The sequence below is a fragment of the Stegostoma tigrinum genome, chromosome 1 (genome assembly GCF_030684315.1).
Source record: "Stegostoma tigrinum isolate sSteTig4 chromosome 1, sSteTig4.hap1, whole genome shotgun sequence".
In the NCBI taxonomy this organism is placed as follows: Eukaryota; Metazoa; Chordata; class Chondrichthyes; order Orectolobiformes; family Stegostomatidae; genus Stegostoma; species Stegostoma tigrinum.
Window position 1 is genome coordinate 68,036,742 of NC_081354.1, and position 16,324 is coordinate 68,053,065.

The window sequence follows — 16,324 nt, forward strand, 5'->3', positions numbered from 1 at the left end:
ACTGATCCAAAACAACCACCTAATTTTTCTAACCTCATTTTCCAGCAGTTGGGCAATAGTCTTGTATTCCTTGGAATTGCAAGTAGAAATCTAAATACTTCTTAAAATCTTGAGATTCCACTGTAGCACTCAGCTTTTGGAAGCATGCTCCCCCTGTTGCAATGCAAGCTGTGACACCAGCGGAGGACTTCAGATCTGCAAGTGCATGGATGGAATAAACAATGGCTTCCAGAATAAAAAACAGATGCGTCCAAGTTCTGCACAAACACTCTGTGACATATGTTCCTTCACATTGTCCGGTTTTTTTTTGGTAGATATTGTAATACACCAATCATTTGCAGTGTATGCCCATCAGTGTTCATCTGTAGACTGCCTATTGACGTGATCATTTAAGTCTTCAACAGAACTCATATGTAGTCTGTGACAACTATAATATCACCTATCCAAAATTCAATTTGTTGATATATATCTCACCATATGCAGATCTCATCTGCCCTTACATTATTATCAGAATTTATTTTTGTGTAAATGTCTGAACTGGTGGTTACAGGTATGAAATCAAGCAAAAGTTTATCTTCATCATTATTGACTTCTTGCTGTTCTTCATTTACCTCATTGATTTGCAGCAGGGATTCCCCAGGTCATTGTAAGTAGGGAACTGTGGGTGAGCAGCGAAAAGTACGAAGGTGGAAAGGGACATAAAAGAGAAGATTCAACTCAAAGCATTTTCATTTCTCATCCATTTCCAAAGAATCCCTACAGTGTAGAAACAGGCCAATCAGCCCAACAGACTGACACTGACCCTCCGAACAGCATCTCACCCAGACCTATAAGCACCCTCTACCCTTTCATGCAAAAGCCAAACAGACAGTTGCCCAAAGATGGAATCAAACCCAGATCCCTGGCACTGTGAGGCAGCAGTGCCAACCACTGAGCCACGGTGCCACCCCTGATTGCTTCCAATTACTTTACTGCAATTTGCCTTGTATCTTATGTCTAAGTCTGTGTCTGCACAAATGATTGAAGGTGCGTGAATCTTTGAGTGATCCTCAAGATCTAGTGGATGTTATTCAAGATAATCATAGCAGTCAGAGCAGGAAAGGGGTCAGCTGTCAATATGCCTGCAGAATCCACAGGGGTTGCAGCATTTAAAAGTGTTAAGACAAGAAAAAATAAAATTAACCAAGCACATACAAACGGACAAATTTCATATTGTTAGACTGTTAATTTTCTATTTTAGTTTTGAGCCAAATAAATATTATTTCATTCAAGCACTTTCCGATTTTGATCATTTTTGGCAGCTGGAAGCAACTAGCTTTTTTCAACAGTGATTAAGGATAAAAACAATGAATTTAGGCCAAACAATGGCAAATGCTTGCTGGTTTGCAGGGCTATTTTGTGGTGGTAGAATGGGATAGGATGCCAGGAAGTGATTTTGCATAAAGCTGCCAGGTGGGTACATAACTGGAATTTACAAAGACTTTTCAACATTTAGTAATTCCAGGCAGCACCAAACTAAAGGTATACCCACATCAAAGCACCAAGGTCAGTTTTTTTAGATAGCCTGTCTCCACACCCAACAGTTCCAATAGCTACCTTTCTGAGGCAGCAGGCTGAAATCCCATTAACCACTCCTTACTCAAATTAAAGTTAGATTTTTCAGGGCACTTTTTTTTCCCCAAACTTGTTTGCATGTTTAATTGACCCCTTGACTACTGTGCATTGGAAAATTTTGTCTAGTAAATGTTCACATTGGTCATCCAAAAACAAACGTAATTTTAATTTTATTGCTTTGCTACATTTGATTTGTTTACAATTAAGTTATATGACATTGTGAAGTAGTTTAATTTTTGCAACTTAACTTTAAACACAAACTAATTTAAATCCCCAAGTGAATAGCTTGGGATTTACAGTAACACATGTTTCAATCAGGTATTAATGTCTTCATAATTTTCTTATTTAACACATGCTTTCATTTTCCCATTATCATACAGGATTTCGTAGCATCGAGTCCTGTACAATTTGGATTGCAGACATCAGTTCAGATAACTAGTGGACTGAATGTCCTTTATCTACAACCTTTTATTGAGCAGAATGGAGTGGTTGAATTGCTGAACACTAAATATAGACATTTGATGTAAAGTTGATGCGAGTCCCTGAGGCCAGTTAATTTTGGTGTTTGGGGGGTGTGCAGACCACGGCAGATGTGATCCTGGAAAGATCTATCACTTGCTCAGCAAAGCGAGTCATCTCCAATCATCTTACTGGTAAACTACTGGAAGGAGATTATATCATATTCAAGCTTTCTTGAAGGATCTGTATTGTGTAACACAGGTAACATCATTTGTTTTTCAGAGTTTCGACAAAATTTGCTGTCTAATGATAGGAGCCAACAGAAAGTTTCCTGCATATATTCAAGTCTTGTCAAAATAATATCCTAATGTTCGTAATCAAAGTGTGTATATATATATATATATATATATATTTATATATAGATATTATGCAACAGTCCAAAAATAATCATTAGGTTTTCAGTTTTTTGTCAAAGTTTTGTCTGGTTGTTGATTTACTTAAATGCAAATGGAAAACTATTAAGAGTTTGAAAGTTTAATATTAACCATGATACAATTATTTTGTCATGTTTGAAAGTAAAAAAAAACTGAGATAATAAGATGACTCACAGCAGGGAGCAACATGTGTAAAATGAGTAAAGTGTATATTTACTTCTGGTTCATTTTCCATGAAAAATAGAGAATTTTTGAAAGACTTCTGTTATTTTCTAACTAATTCTTGCTAACACATTATGGTGCAGCTTCTTTGATACATGGCCTGAGTTAGAATAATTTGTATTTATTAAGATATTTCTAGTCATTATAACCTATGATCTTTGACAATGAATAACAAAGTGGCCAGATTTTCATATGTTCATGTATACTCTGCTGGTTACAGTTTTCAGCTGTAAGGAAAAGCATAAACAATGCAATCACACAGCACGCTCACAAAGGAATTGAAGAAACAAGCATCAGCCATTGTAAAGGAAATCCAAGGAAATGGTAGGATACTGTTACACTGTCATTTCTAAAGTTTGTAACTAAAATCCTTTAAAATTCTACACAGCCTCTTATCAACTGCTATGTGTGTGTGTATTTTACCAAAAATAATTTAGTGGAATATCTTACTGACTATGGTAAGTAATCCTTTTGTCATTACCACTGTCCTTTGAAAGTTATTTTTGGTTTGAACAACTGCGAGTAGCTGTTGTAGAGTGCTGAGATCTTTGACAGCTGACGTACATTCTCGATATACAGACCTTCTGACCTACGTTCGGAATTAGATCACCAACAGTCTCATCTGCAAAGCAAATTTTCTTCGGGTGTGCACATGTGCACATTTATACATGTGAATATAAAATAAACAAAAAGGCAGATGCATTCACAATGATTACATATAAATAACTACATACAATGACCACCCATCAAATCACAAAGCTTTAATTGCATACACTTGCAGAGCATTCCTGATTGCCATAGCAAATTTCTTACCTCAGTTCACATCAAGTTGCAGTCCCATCAAATGTGAATAGGTAAATAGCAACAAAATTGACTGACTTCCACTGAGTTCCAAACAACACTTTCAAAGGATGGGCTGAGTGCTGTAAAATGCGGCAGTGTTAGCAGCATCTTAGTCATGCGAATACTCGTAAGTGCCATTTCTGAATAGCCTGAGAAGACCAGGTAGAAGAAGCATTAGATTCACTATGAGGAAGGGACAAAATTAAGGACCAAACCCAGTTCAATACGCCAATCGTTAATCTTGTGTCCTTTTAACTGTTGCATGTGCATTGAGAAGGGAAAATAATTAACTGGGAGAAAGTTTTAAATAGCTGTCCTAAATCTCAGTCATGCCTTTACATTTTTTTCACTTTTGGTTTAACCATTCGTGAGACATGATCTTGGAACATTTCTATTTCCCTAGGTTCACCAGATATGTAGGCTTGCACCATATACAGTAGGTTATGCACTTGAGGTGATTCAGTGGTTAGCACTGCTGCCTCAAAGCGCCAGGAGCGAGGGTTCGATTCCACCCTCAAGAGTCCATCTGCGCGGAGTTTGCATGCTCTCCCTGTGTCTGCATGGCTTTGCTCTAGTTTCCTCCAACAGTCCAAAGATGTGCCGGCTAGGTGGATTGGCTCTGCCAGTAGTGTTCAGGGATGTGTAGATTTAGTGGGATTGTTCTGGGTGGGATGCTGTGTGGATCAACGTGGACTTGTTGGGCTGAAGGGCCTGTTTCCACACTGTAGGGATTCTATGGAGTAGTTAAGAAATATGCCATTATCCTAGTAATAAAGCAATTCATGCATCAAATACAAGGGAATTATCAAACAAAGATCACCAAATGTATCTAATTGCTCATCTGGCTATACAGTGGTTTACAATGTAGAGTGACATCAACAGCATGTGTTCAATTCCCACACCAGCTGGGGTTACCATGAAGGAGTCTTCTTCTCAGCCTGTCCCCTCACCTAAGCCATGGTGACCCTGAGATTAAACCACCACCAATTGTGTCTCTTTCTCTCTCTGCTGAGAGAGCAAACCAATGGGATTATGGTGAGTTTACATTCACTTTTATTCCTGACCATTCCATTTTGTTTTTAGTAACTGGAGCTAATATGTAGCATTGAATGTTATTTGGGTACTCCTAAGACATTGAAATTGACTCCATGTGTCAGGAATAACTTCCATTACAAAACCCCAGCCCTGGGACTGTGAAAAGATTAAGCAGACGATTAATTTCTCTGTCAAAAAATTACAAAGGGCAGGAAAAAGGCATGCCAGTTGGATGTGACAAACCATAAGAAGGTGCTTGAGGCCTTCATTTACTCTTTCAAGTGACAGAGACAGAGGATAAACATATCATTCATATTTTCCATTTAATTGACAGAGAAACCTTAAGCCTGCTTAGACTTTGATATTCAAGAGACAGTGTTTGTGAACGCTTTGCTGTCCTTTTGTGGTGAAGGCTGGAAACGACAGGGAAGCAAACAAAAAAAAATTATGCTACTTTAGCCACAAATAAATACAAGTGAAGCTTCAAAAAGTTCTACTTTTAAGGGGATGCAAGTCCATTTGTTATCCAGCTTGCACAATGCAGTGGTACACAGGAACATCTTATACATCATGAGCCAGAAACCTATTTCCTCATCACTGGTGACAAATCCCTACTTTCTGATGTATGTTTGGAAATGTAGATAAGCTGGCATCCTGCCCCAACCTTGTTCTCACCTCCCCAGATAATGTTAATAGAGCACATACATCCTGTGTGACATTCAAAAGAGCTGAAAATACTGTTAGAGATTAATGCCTCAAACGAAAGAGATTGGTAGGGTTGTGGTGTTATTGGCATAGGTGGGTAGTGAGGGATGGCAAAGCAGGAATAAGGAATTAAATGTTCATGGCCAAGTGTTGATGGTTTAAAGGGTACCATAAAATCACTTGTGAGAGAGGTGTCAAGCACAAGGGTTTATTAACAATTACTCAAAGAATAGCTAATGAGAGAGTGCAAAAGAATTTTATGGTGATTCCATATCACATGGAACTGCAGCCTAAGTCTGTAAATTCCAGTAGACGTTCTCTCCCAATATCTCTTATATATGGTTATGTCTAATGAAGCTAATGTCTAATGTCTAATGATCTTAGAAGAGTGGAGACTTGATCTCAGTATATTAATCAACAAAAAATTAAACCATTTTCACCCAATTTCAACTTTGTCTCCCAAATCATTCAACCAAATTTAACAATCTGGCCACCTCTCTAGAATGATAAAAGAATTATTTGACATGATAAAACATAACACTCCTTAACTGGGGATGTAAACTTGAATTCAGGAATTCACAGTCTCATTTTGAATCACTGGGGCTCAATATCTTTTTGTCCCAAATCAGACTCTGATTCATGGAATTTTCTTCATTTTTTAATCTATCTAAACTAGACTTTCTTATATTAACTCTGAACTAACATCCACCATCTACTTAGACTCTCCTTTCCCATATGTATGTCTAACTTTCTCTTCAGTCTGTAAGCAAAGCAAAGAAATCCATTTGTTTTAATAAAGGTTTTAAAATGTGAGTCTAGACAGCCAGGAAAATGTGAAAAAACGAATGACAAATAACTAATGAGAAAATATTGCATCAAAATTGCTGTAAGAATACTTCAAGATGCATTTACTTCAATTTACTTTCACAAAGGATGATTTCTTTGCATATATGACAATTGTAGAACATAAAAGTGAGTCAAGACACCCAATTCTTAACATTAAGTGCATACCTTTGCTAATTATCAAAACTTTGAGTTTATGTAATTCGATAACCACAAAATATGATTTAATATCAATGTTTTGACAAAGTTATGTTATATCAGCTGGTGATGTTACAGCTTGTATCTTAAAAAGAACACAATAATATATCCCACTATCTGAATGTGTTGCACACAGCTGTTGTTGAAAATTCAAGTTACAAGCATCCATCACTAATTTAATCACATAGTCTCATACTATGAAATGTCAGCCCTGATTATTCAAGAGTGATACAGTGGCTTGGAATTCAAACCCAGAAATAGACAACTTTTTTTTTTTAATCATCTCATATGCATCTCCTCTGTCATTGTCCAATGCAACTTTGTCTTATCATTGCTTATTTTCCGCCTCACTGAGACTTCATATTTTAAAATTATTTTACCCTTGACAAGCAGCACTTTCATTCAGAACTTAATTCAATTAATTTTCACTCACCCAAAAACTTTAACTTGAAGAAACAATTACTTCTAAAGAAAGGTATTAAAAATACACAGGATTGGTGCAGAAAGTGAACTGGTCAGATAACAATCAACAGCAATAACAGTCAATAAAGAATCTACATGAAAAGAAGGCAGTTGGAGACATAAATTACATTAATATCACAGAACAAACAACTCAGGAGAGCAGGTCAGAACAGGTCATGTGATATTCAGTATTCTTTTGAATGTACATAAAGATCTATTCTTCAGCGATAACTGACAAATTTATTCCACATTCCAAAATATATTATTCAGCTTTTGATTCCCATCAAATTGGCATCAGGATAGATTTGTCTTCATTTTCTAAATTTATAGATAAGCTGCAATAAGATCACATCTGGGTTGTTAAGAAAAGGAAATTCTCCTTGTGTTTTGCTGAACACAGAAGAAAGATGTCTATTGCGTTTATACAATTTACAGCGAAAGTAATAGAGAACTTGTCTGGAAGCTTAGGCATTCAAGTCCCAGTTCCATATGCTCTGACACCATCAAGACATAGCTCTTTAGGCACAAGTTTGGTAAGTATTCTTACAATCAAAGTATAGTTAATCCATTACTCCACATTTACTCCCAACTCCTTCCAAGGCTGAAAACACTTGTTCACCAATATTGTTAGGGAAGGAAATTTGCTGACCTTAACTGGCCTGGTCTACGTGTGACTCCAAATCCACAGTAACATGATGAATTCTCAAATGCTAATTAAAACTGCTTGGCTAGCCAATCAGCAGTATCAAACTGCCAAGAAGTCTAATAAAGGGATCAAAATCAGACAGATCACCCTGCACCAACCTATCCATCAGAAAAGACAATGGCAAAACCGATCCTGTCAACCCCGCAAAAATCTATTTATTAACACCTGGGGGCTCATGCAACACTTGGGAGTACTGTCCCAGTGAAACAACAGCCTGACCTAATCATAGACATGGAATTACACCTTACAGATCATGTCCCAGACCTTACTGTCACTATCCTTGCAAATGTCCTGTCTACCAGTAGGTCCACCAGACCAGAGGTGGCAGCACATTAGTGTACAGTCAGGAGGGAGCTGCTCTCAGTGCCCTCAATATTAGCTCTGGACTCCATAAAGTCTCATAAGTTTTAGATCAGCTGGGAGCAAAATGTTGTCTTTTCTCAGTCCCACTGCTTTGTGGGTCACCTGTTTAAAAATATATTTTTAAAATATCATATATAATATATATAAACATTGTAAATTGTATGCTTCCTGTATATTAATGAAAATATCTATCAACTAGGTTTCTTTAATAAACATAAAATTATCAATTTATTATAAAGCAAAATTGGTCCAATAAAGGTGCAAAATTAGTTAACAAACACAATTTGTAATATGAAAGTATCAATGTTTACCCCTCTAAATAATCCAGACACATACAGATATACATTTCAATTAAAGAAAAAAAAAGATTTCTCTTTGCAAAGATTTACTTTAAAAATCACATCACTTTCTGACTAAGGATGGTTTGTCTTGACTGCAATACAAAATGATATACAATATTACAAAGTAATATACAAAATATTGCTTTAGTGGTTTTGCATGTGCATTCTCACAACTAATGACTCATGTTTTTTCTCCGAAGTCTTGGCAAACATAGTTTAAGTAATAAATAAAATATTGAGTTCTATCAGTTACTCTCTTTCAGAAGAACAAGCAATTTTTACATTGAAATCAGCACACAGGTAATTCAGAAGTAAGAGACATTAGCTGGGACACTTGTTCATGGCAGGCTTTCCTCAAATAAGTCCAAAAAAGAAACCTCAAGACAGCAGATATGGTTTAAATACAAAAGCCAGTTGTAAAACAGTCAGCTTTTTTTTCTGGAAGAGCAAGCAACCAAGACCAGGAATTATCACAAGTCACATGATTTCGAAGAAGAATTGATGGGAGAAAAGGTTGTAATGTATTTTCATTGAATTTTTAAAGGAAAAGTCCATGCATCTCCACAATTTTTCTGACTTCAGATCCTCAAATAAATAGCAAATATGAAGCAGCAACAAAACATAAGATATCAATTTGACCATGGACATGGAAAGCTCTTACCAAGTATCATGTACCATCCAGTACTCAGCTGATATAGCAGTACTAAATTCTAACAGGTCTGGATAGGGTAGATGCAGGAAGGATGTTCCTGATGGTGGGTGTGTTCAGATGCAGGGGTCACAGTCTGAGGATTTGGGGTAGACCATTTAGAATGGAAATGGGAAGACATCTTTCACCCAGAGCGTGGAATTTATTACCACAGGAATTACTTAACACCAAAACGTTGAATGTATTCAAGAGGCAACTAGATATAGCACATGGGGCAAATGGGATCAAAGGTTATGGGGAGAAAGCAGGATTAGGCTACTGAGTTGGACAATCAGCCATGATCATGATGAATGGTAGAATAGGCTCAAAGAGCTGGATGGCCTCCTCGTGCTCCTATCTTCTTTGATTCTATGTTTCCTATTCAACACCAGTGAAAAGAGGCCCAAGTACTACTATGGCTGGGAGACTTCAATGTCCATTTCCAAGGGTGGCTTAGTAGTGCTAATAATGACCAAGGCAGTTGTGACCTGAAGGATATAGTTGCTAAGTTAGGAATGTGGTAGGTGGCAAATGAATCAATAAGAGGACAAAACACACTAGACCTCATCCTTACCATCTATCTGTTACAGATGAATCTGCCCATGACAATATTGATAACAGTAACAATTGTACTAAACAACTCACTGTGGAGGGATCTTCACAAGTATTGTCATCCTCAATGATAGACAGTGCAGCACATCATTACAAAAGACAAGGCTGAAGCACTTTCATCAATCTTCAGCCTGAGGTGTCAACTAGATAATCTAGCTTGGCCTCCTTTTGAGCTCCCCAACACCAGTGGTGCCATCCTTCAGCAAATTGATTCATACAACATGTTATCATGGAATGGTTAAATACAATAGATACTGCAACACTCTGACAAGAAGAATGAAGATTTGTCTCTGACCAAGCTGTACCAGTAGTTATAGCAATGGGATTTATCCTGTAATATGCAAGATTCCCCAGTTATGCTTTATCTACAAAAGCAGGACTAATCCAACCTAACCAGTTATCTTCCAATTGTCTCATCTCAATCATTGACAAAGAAATGGAAGTGTCAACAGTGCTATCGAATGGCACTTGCTCAATACTAACCTGTGCACTGATGTTCAGTTTCAGTTCTACCTGGGTAACTCAGCTCCTGACCTCAATACAGCCTTGTTCCAAACATGCAATACTGGAAGTTAAGGTGTGAGTGACTGTCCTTGACAGCAAAGCAGCCTTTTACTGAATATGGCATCAAGCCATATAGCATTACTGAAGTCAATGGGAATCAGGGAAAAATTCTGCTGTTTGTAACCATGCCTAGCACAAAGGAAAATAATCATGGCTGGTAGGGGTCAGTCATCTCACTGCCAGAACATAAGTGCAGGAGCTCCTCAGGGTAGCATCCTAAGCCCAACTATCTTTAAGTGCTTCATTGATAATCTTCCTTCCATCACAAGATCTGATTGCAATGTGTGTGCAATATCATTCATGACCCTCCACCAGTTACTAAAGCTGCTTGTATCAATGTGCAGTATGACCTGGACAACATTCTGTCCTGGGCTGAAAAATGACATATAATGTTCTTACCATATAGCATCAAGTAAAGACCATCTCTAATAAATGCTAATCTAACCAGCGATGATGCTTTAACTATTGAACAAATGAAAAAGGATATGTTTATCCAAAAACTGGTGCAGTTATGAACTACTTACAGTTTTCATCCATCTCCTACACCTTTCACTGTTCCCAAATTGTCTTATGCTTTAAATGTTAATCGTCAACAGTAGTCCAAACTCTCTTGAAGGGTGATAATAAAATGTGAGGCTGGATGAACACAGCAGGCCAAGCAGCATCTCAGGAGCACAAGCTTTAAGCTTTAAGCTTTTGTGCTCCTGAGATGCTGCTTGGCCTGCTGTGTTCATCCAGCCTCACATTTTATTATCTTGGAATCTCCAGCATCTGCAGTTCCCATTATCTCTTGAAGGGTGTATAGTTAATGTGTGCTCCCCTATCATTTCCCAATTGGAACAGTAGATTTACCTTCCCAAGAAAGCTGATATTTGGACTGTACTTGTTCAGCTTCTCTTCTGTTCTGGCTTACTATCAATAATTCCTTTGTCTGCTTACCCCTTTCACATCTTCCCTCTCTCTCTGGGTTTCGTCTCCACCTATTCAATTCATTAACTCTGCTTTCTCCGCACAGATACTATCGGATCTGTTTCAGTTTCACCAGCAATATCTGTTTTTGCTTCAGATCTCCAGCATCTGTTCTTTGTTTTGTTTTTGTTTTATTTATTCCAATCAATGAAAAAACTGATTGTTTATTGTTTGCTAATTCACAAGATGTGGTTATCATTGGCTACGTCAGCATTTATTGCCAATGCTAAATTTCCCTTGTGAAGATGGTGGAGAGTTGCCTTCTTAAGATATTCCATATGATGTAGGAAGGACCCTGTTATGGTGCAATAGTAGTATCCCTACCCCTGAACTGAGAGACCCGGTTCAAGTCCCACCTGCTCTGGAGATGTGTAATAACATCTCTGAACAGGTTGATTATGAAATAGCAGGTTTACCCACTGTGCTGAAAGGGAGGATATTTGAGGATTTTGACCCAGCAACTCTGACGGAACTGTGATATATTTCCAAGTCAGGCATGCTGATGAAACTCAGTTGTAGACTTCAGCTGCCACTTATGCAGAGTAATAATCTTTGAATGTTCAATATTGGTTTGATATAATTCGTACTTAGCTTTACCTTTTCCTGTTGAGTTTATCACACAATGCTACAGTTGTTGAACTATCTATTTGACATTTTTCTCTGAGTGTATCAAGATCACCCTAATGCTCTTTTGCACATTTGCTGTTAAGTATGTGTTGGATATAGTAGGTTTCTGCTCATAAAGAACAGGTATTATCTACCTTGCACAAAGTTTCAGTGCATATGAACCTATGCCAATGGCCTGAGATCGCCTTTATGTACGACTGAACATCCCTTGCAAACTCCCTAGTGCAAGGCTTCTCAGACATTGTGATTATCTTGCTACCTATGAAGAATTCTGAAGCTTTGCAAGTGGTCCTTTGTGGCTGAATTGCTATAAACTATTCCTAGCTATTGTCTGCTTAAGTGTGAGGACGGCTACCATTTGTGCCTATCAATTGCACATAGTTTGCAACTGAAAGGTTGTTTATCTTCAGTTGAAATTCCTGCAACTTTGCCAAGGTTCCATCATCTTTAATGGATGTTCAGCGATAGCTGACAGTTGCTGAAACCTTATGTCATTTGCTTTTTGCTTCACTGTAATACTCTGATCTTCATCAATTGAAGAAATGTCTATGCAAAGGCTTGGTTGCCGTTTCTGCTGCCTGTTATTGGTCAATGTAGTTGAACAAGCAAAAATGTATCTCTTTGTTATCTCTCACCACAAAAGAGTGATTCTCCTCAAAAGACAGAGCAGTGCCTTTATGCACATTACCAGTTGGGTCCAAGAGTCTGGACCTGTGCTTTCATTATACCAACAGCGTAAGTGACAGCTTCATCCTGTGCCAGTTTTCCATGAAAGAGAAAATTAAGGATTAAAATGATCTCTTGTGGCTGGTCACCTTCATGTTTGGTGTCTTTCCATTCTGCTACTTGTAGTGTCTCTTCTCAGATAAATGGGAGCTTTATATATTATCTTCCAGTGGTAGCAGGGTTGGAGTTTCGGTTCCAGACACTTATGCTGAGTCAACAATGGTTTCTCCTGCGACTGCTAATAAGAAGAGACAAAGCAACTCAAGTATTTTTGCTTGTAAAGAATACTGATGAGGCATTACAAACAAAGAATTGGTGATCTTTCTCTCTCATTATAATGAAGTTTAACCTGCATCGGCTCTCTCACTCTGATTTGAATATTTGTACTCTAAAGCTAAATGAAAGATGGTCAAAGAACTTTGGCTTCAATAATAGTTATGAATCTGAGAAAAAATCAAAATTAGCTGTTATCCATTCCATCTGTGTTCCAGAATTCACGTAATTCATCTGCAAAATTAAGTCTGCCAGTATCCTGTAGTGGGCCTGTTATATTTCCCAAGAGAAAGGCATCTTGGTCTCAGTACTCTTTAAATTTTGGAGACTTACAGATAGCTTAGTCTGTTTTTAATATTTTGTGCTGCCAATCCAATTATGAAATGAGACCATCTGTAATAATGGTTGGGCAAAGCTCCACAAATGGAGTCCCTCAACTGTGTTAACTCCACTCTGTTTCTTCCTGCATTTTCTTTTGGCTCACTTTCTCTTTAATTCCATGTCCTCAAAGACTGTCAAGCTGTGTAATTCTAATTCACTGTGGCTGACTGTTGTTCTCCAACTTTCCTGTTTCCTGCCATAGGCTCTTCCCATAGTTTGTTAGCATTTTAAAGGGTTAGCCAATTCCTAACTTGGCCCTAAAGACCTTCCCCTGATGCATTACACTGCTGCTACCTCCCTCTTCTGCAGTAGGATTGCTGAGCTGGCTTGTCCTTTACCTGCTGCACTAAACTGCAGTTATGTTCTCTTCAGGCACTCCCTTGCCGCTGGTCACTGGTTCTGAGGGTCTGGTCAGAGTTTGCTGTTTTATGCCCATGTTATTGATAGAAGGTAGTCCCTACTCTTGTTTGCGAACATCAACAATTTTTATTAAGTATAATACTATATACAGCAGAGAGGAAGAGAGGCCTTATCTGGAATCCTATGCATTTGGGTCCCATTCCCAGACATCTGATATCATTATGACATAGCCCCTTATGTGCAAACTTATTAGCTATTCTTAGAACAAAGATATAGTTCACCATTTACTCTAAATAAACACAACTATCCTGGCTTATCAGGCTCCTCCAATAAACCAGCACTATAGCACAGAACTAGCCAGTTCTATGGTATCAGGTCTCCACTCTTAAGTATTCGGAGCCAGCAGGTCAAATAAATATGTTTTCTGTATACAGCTTTGAAGCAGTCAACAAAATCATGATTAACACTGTGAATCTAGAAACAACTTGGAATCGGTATAGTCTCACATTTGGCTATTATTTGACACTGATGTACACTTAAGCACAGTGAGCAAGCAGCAGTTTCATGAAACTACAAACATACTTGCAAAAGTGTGCATGCATTGTAATTCAGACATATTATTTTCACGAACAAAGTCAGAAGTTGCTGGAAAAGCTCAGCAGGTCTGGCAGCATCTGTGACGAAAAAATCAGATTTAACCTTTCGGGTCTGGTGACCCTTCCTCACATCATCATGTCTACTGAGCTGAGTGCAGTTTATAATGTAAATAATGATTTGCTTACCAACCCAGAAAGAAAAATGAAGCACGAGACAGAAGTAACATTTCATACTTTCAACATTGTTCCTTGAGAAAATCACTGTAACTGATTTAAAACAAAATATTTTTAACATATAATAGCTTTGAAATGGAAATTGTTATTGTTTGTGGTATATTTCAGAATTAGATGTGGATTATGGAAAAAAGATCAGCGTTCCCAAAGACATAATGCTGGAAGAGCTTTCCCTTCTTAGCAACAGAGGGGCCCGATTATTTAAAAAGCGCCAAAGAAGATCTGACAAATACACATTTGAGGGATTCCAGAACTCTGTCAATTCACAAGTAAACGTATGTATTCAAAGACAAGGTCGGGTAATTCTACAGGAAACATTAACTAAACCAGAATCAAATATGTTGATTGCAAAAAAGCAATAAAATCATAGCACCTCTTTTTTTGCATGATTTCTAAATTCTGGTTAATTTATTAATCAAATGTATCAGCTCCGCAAATGTGGTTTCATCTAGCACACTGGAAAGGTATTTGGGGCACATATTGTTTTTTCCAGAATCGGGCTTGTTCATCCACAAAAGAAGTGCAGTAGATAATTCATCTGACCCCATCAAAATTCTAAAATTGCATTCCGATCACATCTTGCAGATGGAAGGATGTCAATCATGAATCCTGTATTTGTTATAGGTACATGCTAGGATGAAATAACAACAATTTTGTAATGTTGTTTGCTCTGCCACTTCAAATTTAGGCCCCATTCCGCCCCATTAGACAAATTTGCTCATGAAAACGATACCTACTGAGGTACTGTTGGGCTCAAATGCTCTCACTTCAGGAATGGGAATATGAAAACATATGCAAGGTAACATTGAAAACATATCACAATGAGATATATTACAATGATGCACTGACTGAAATATGATTGTGTCATGAAGACTATTAGTTTAATTAATGCTGAAGTATTGGCTGGTTTGTAATTCTTCAATTGTGTTGTCCGCAAAATAAATAAATCATACAATGTGAAAATTTGTGCTCATTCCTTTTTATAAGCTCCAACAGAAGGACCTAAATAATCAATAAAAGTTAATCCTGACTTTTGGCAAATGCTTTGAAACTGGTAATGATCACTGACAAGAACCTTGTTTCTCTAGTTTCAAATTTCTAGCCTAAACCAACTCACTAAAAATTAGTCCCAAAATAACTTGTGAAAATGTGATCATTGCCATAATTATTCAAACAAAACTAATACAAACTATTTTTATTATATCATCTCCATTAAATAAATGTTATTTATTCTGAATAAATTTGCTTTCAATTGGTGTCTGGAAAATGTTCTAACTAAAAGATTAGTCCATACTCAGTACACTATGACAGATGTACCCTTGTTATCCTGCAACTTTTTTAGAGCTATGCACCATCCACAACATACTGTGACGATGGAACAGAAAATTGCAAAGCCATAGAGAATGGACTACAAACTGGGCAACAAAACACCCCTAAAACGCCTCCAAATACACCTGATCCAAGGACTCCACCAAATCCAGATTCGATTGCTCCAGGTAAGAGACATAATAGTTGAGACAATACCGCATATAACTGTAATGTAATTTCTATGGCTTAGTTGCTATGTTTTAAGTGTGTGACAGAGCACTGGGTCAAACCCAGGAAAAGTCATGCCTATTTAACACCAGTCATCCCACCTAATGCAAGGTTCATACTTGTTATACTTGCATCAAATGAAAAAAAAATGAAAATTTAACATTGAAAGTGCTTTCTTCGGCCTATTACATACTCCTGAGTGGTTTCAGGGATAATAATTGAATTATCTTTTTATCTTGATCCCGTATTCTGATACTAATGGCCTCCAGACAATTTGTTGAGAACTTTATAAGCCAGTACACTGTTTTCACATTACTGAAATATTTTTCAAACTTATTAAATTGTTCCTCTGCATTTAGTTCTATTTATTTCAGGAGTCCTTCATCACATGCAGTTGTTTTAATTGGAAGTTGGTATATCACAGGATTTCTCAGAAATGAGACAACTGTATATAAAGAAACTCCAATTTTTTAACTTTAATATCACAGTGATAAAAAGAGTAATGAAAGATTTATTTAAAAGAGAGGATATCA

General features: G+C 37.3%; 1 protein-coding gene across 1 annotated transcript in view; it reads left to right on the forward strand.

The window, feature by feature from the left end:
- Positions 1-2,153: 2,153 nt before the first annotated feature.
- The window catches only part of myoz2b (myozenin 2b), a 30,296-nt gene continuing 16,125 nt past the window's right edge, over positions 2,154-16,324 (forward strand). The window contains exons 1-4 of the mRNA XM_048554481.2: positions 2,154-2,334; positions 2,950-3,053; positions 14,364-14,530; positions 15,598-15,751. Of these exons, the coding sequence (XP_048410438.1) occupies positions 2,978-3,053; positions 14,364-14,530; positions 15,598-15,751 (397 nt within the window). The 5' untranslated portion in view covers positions 2,154-2,334; positions 2,950-2,977. The remainder of the gene's footprint in view (positions 2,335-2,949; positions 3,054-14,363; positions 14,531-15,597; positions 15,752-16,324) is intronic.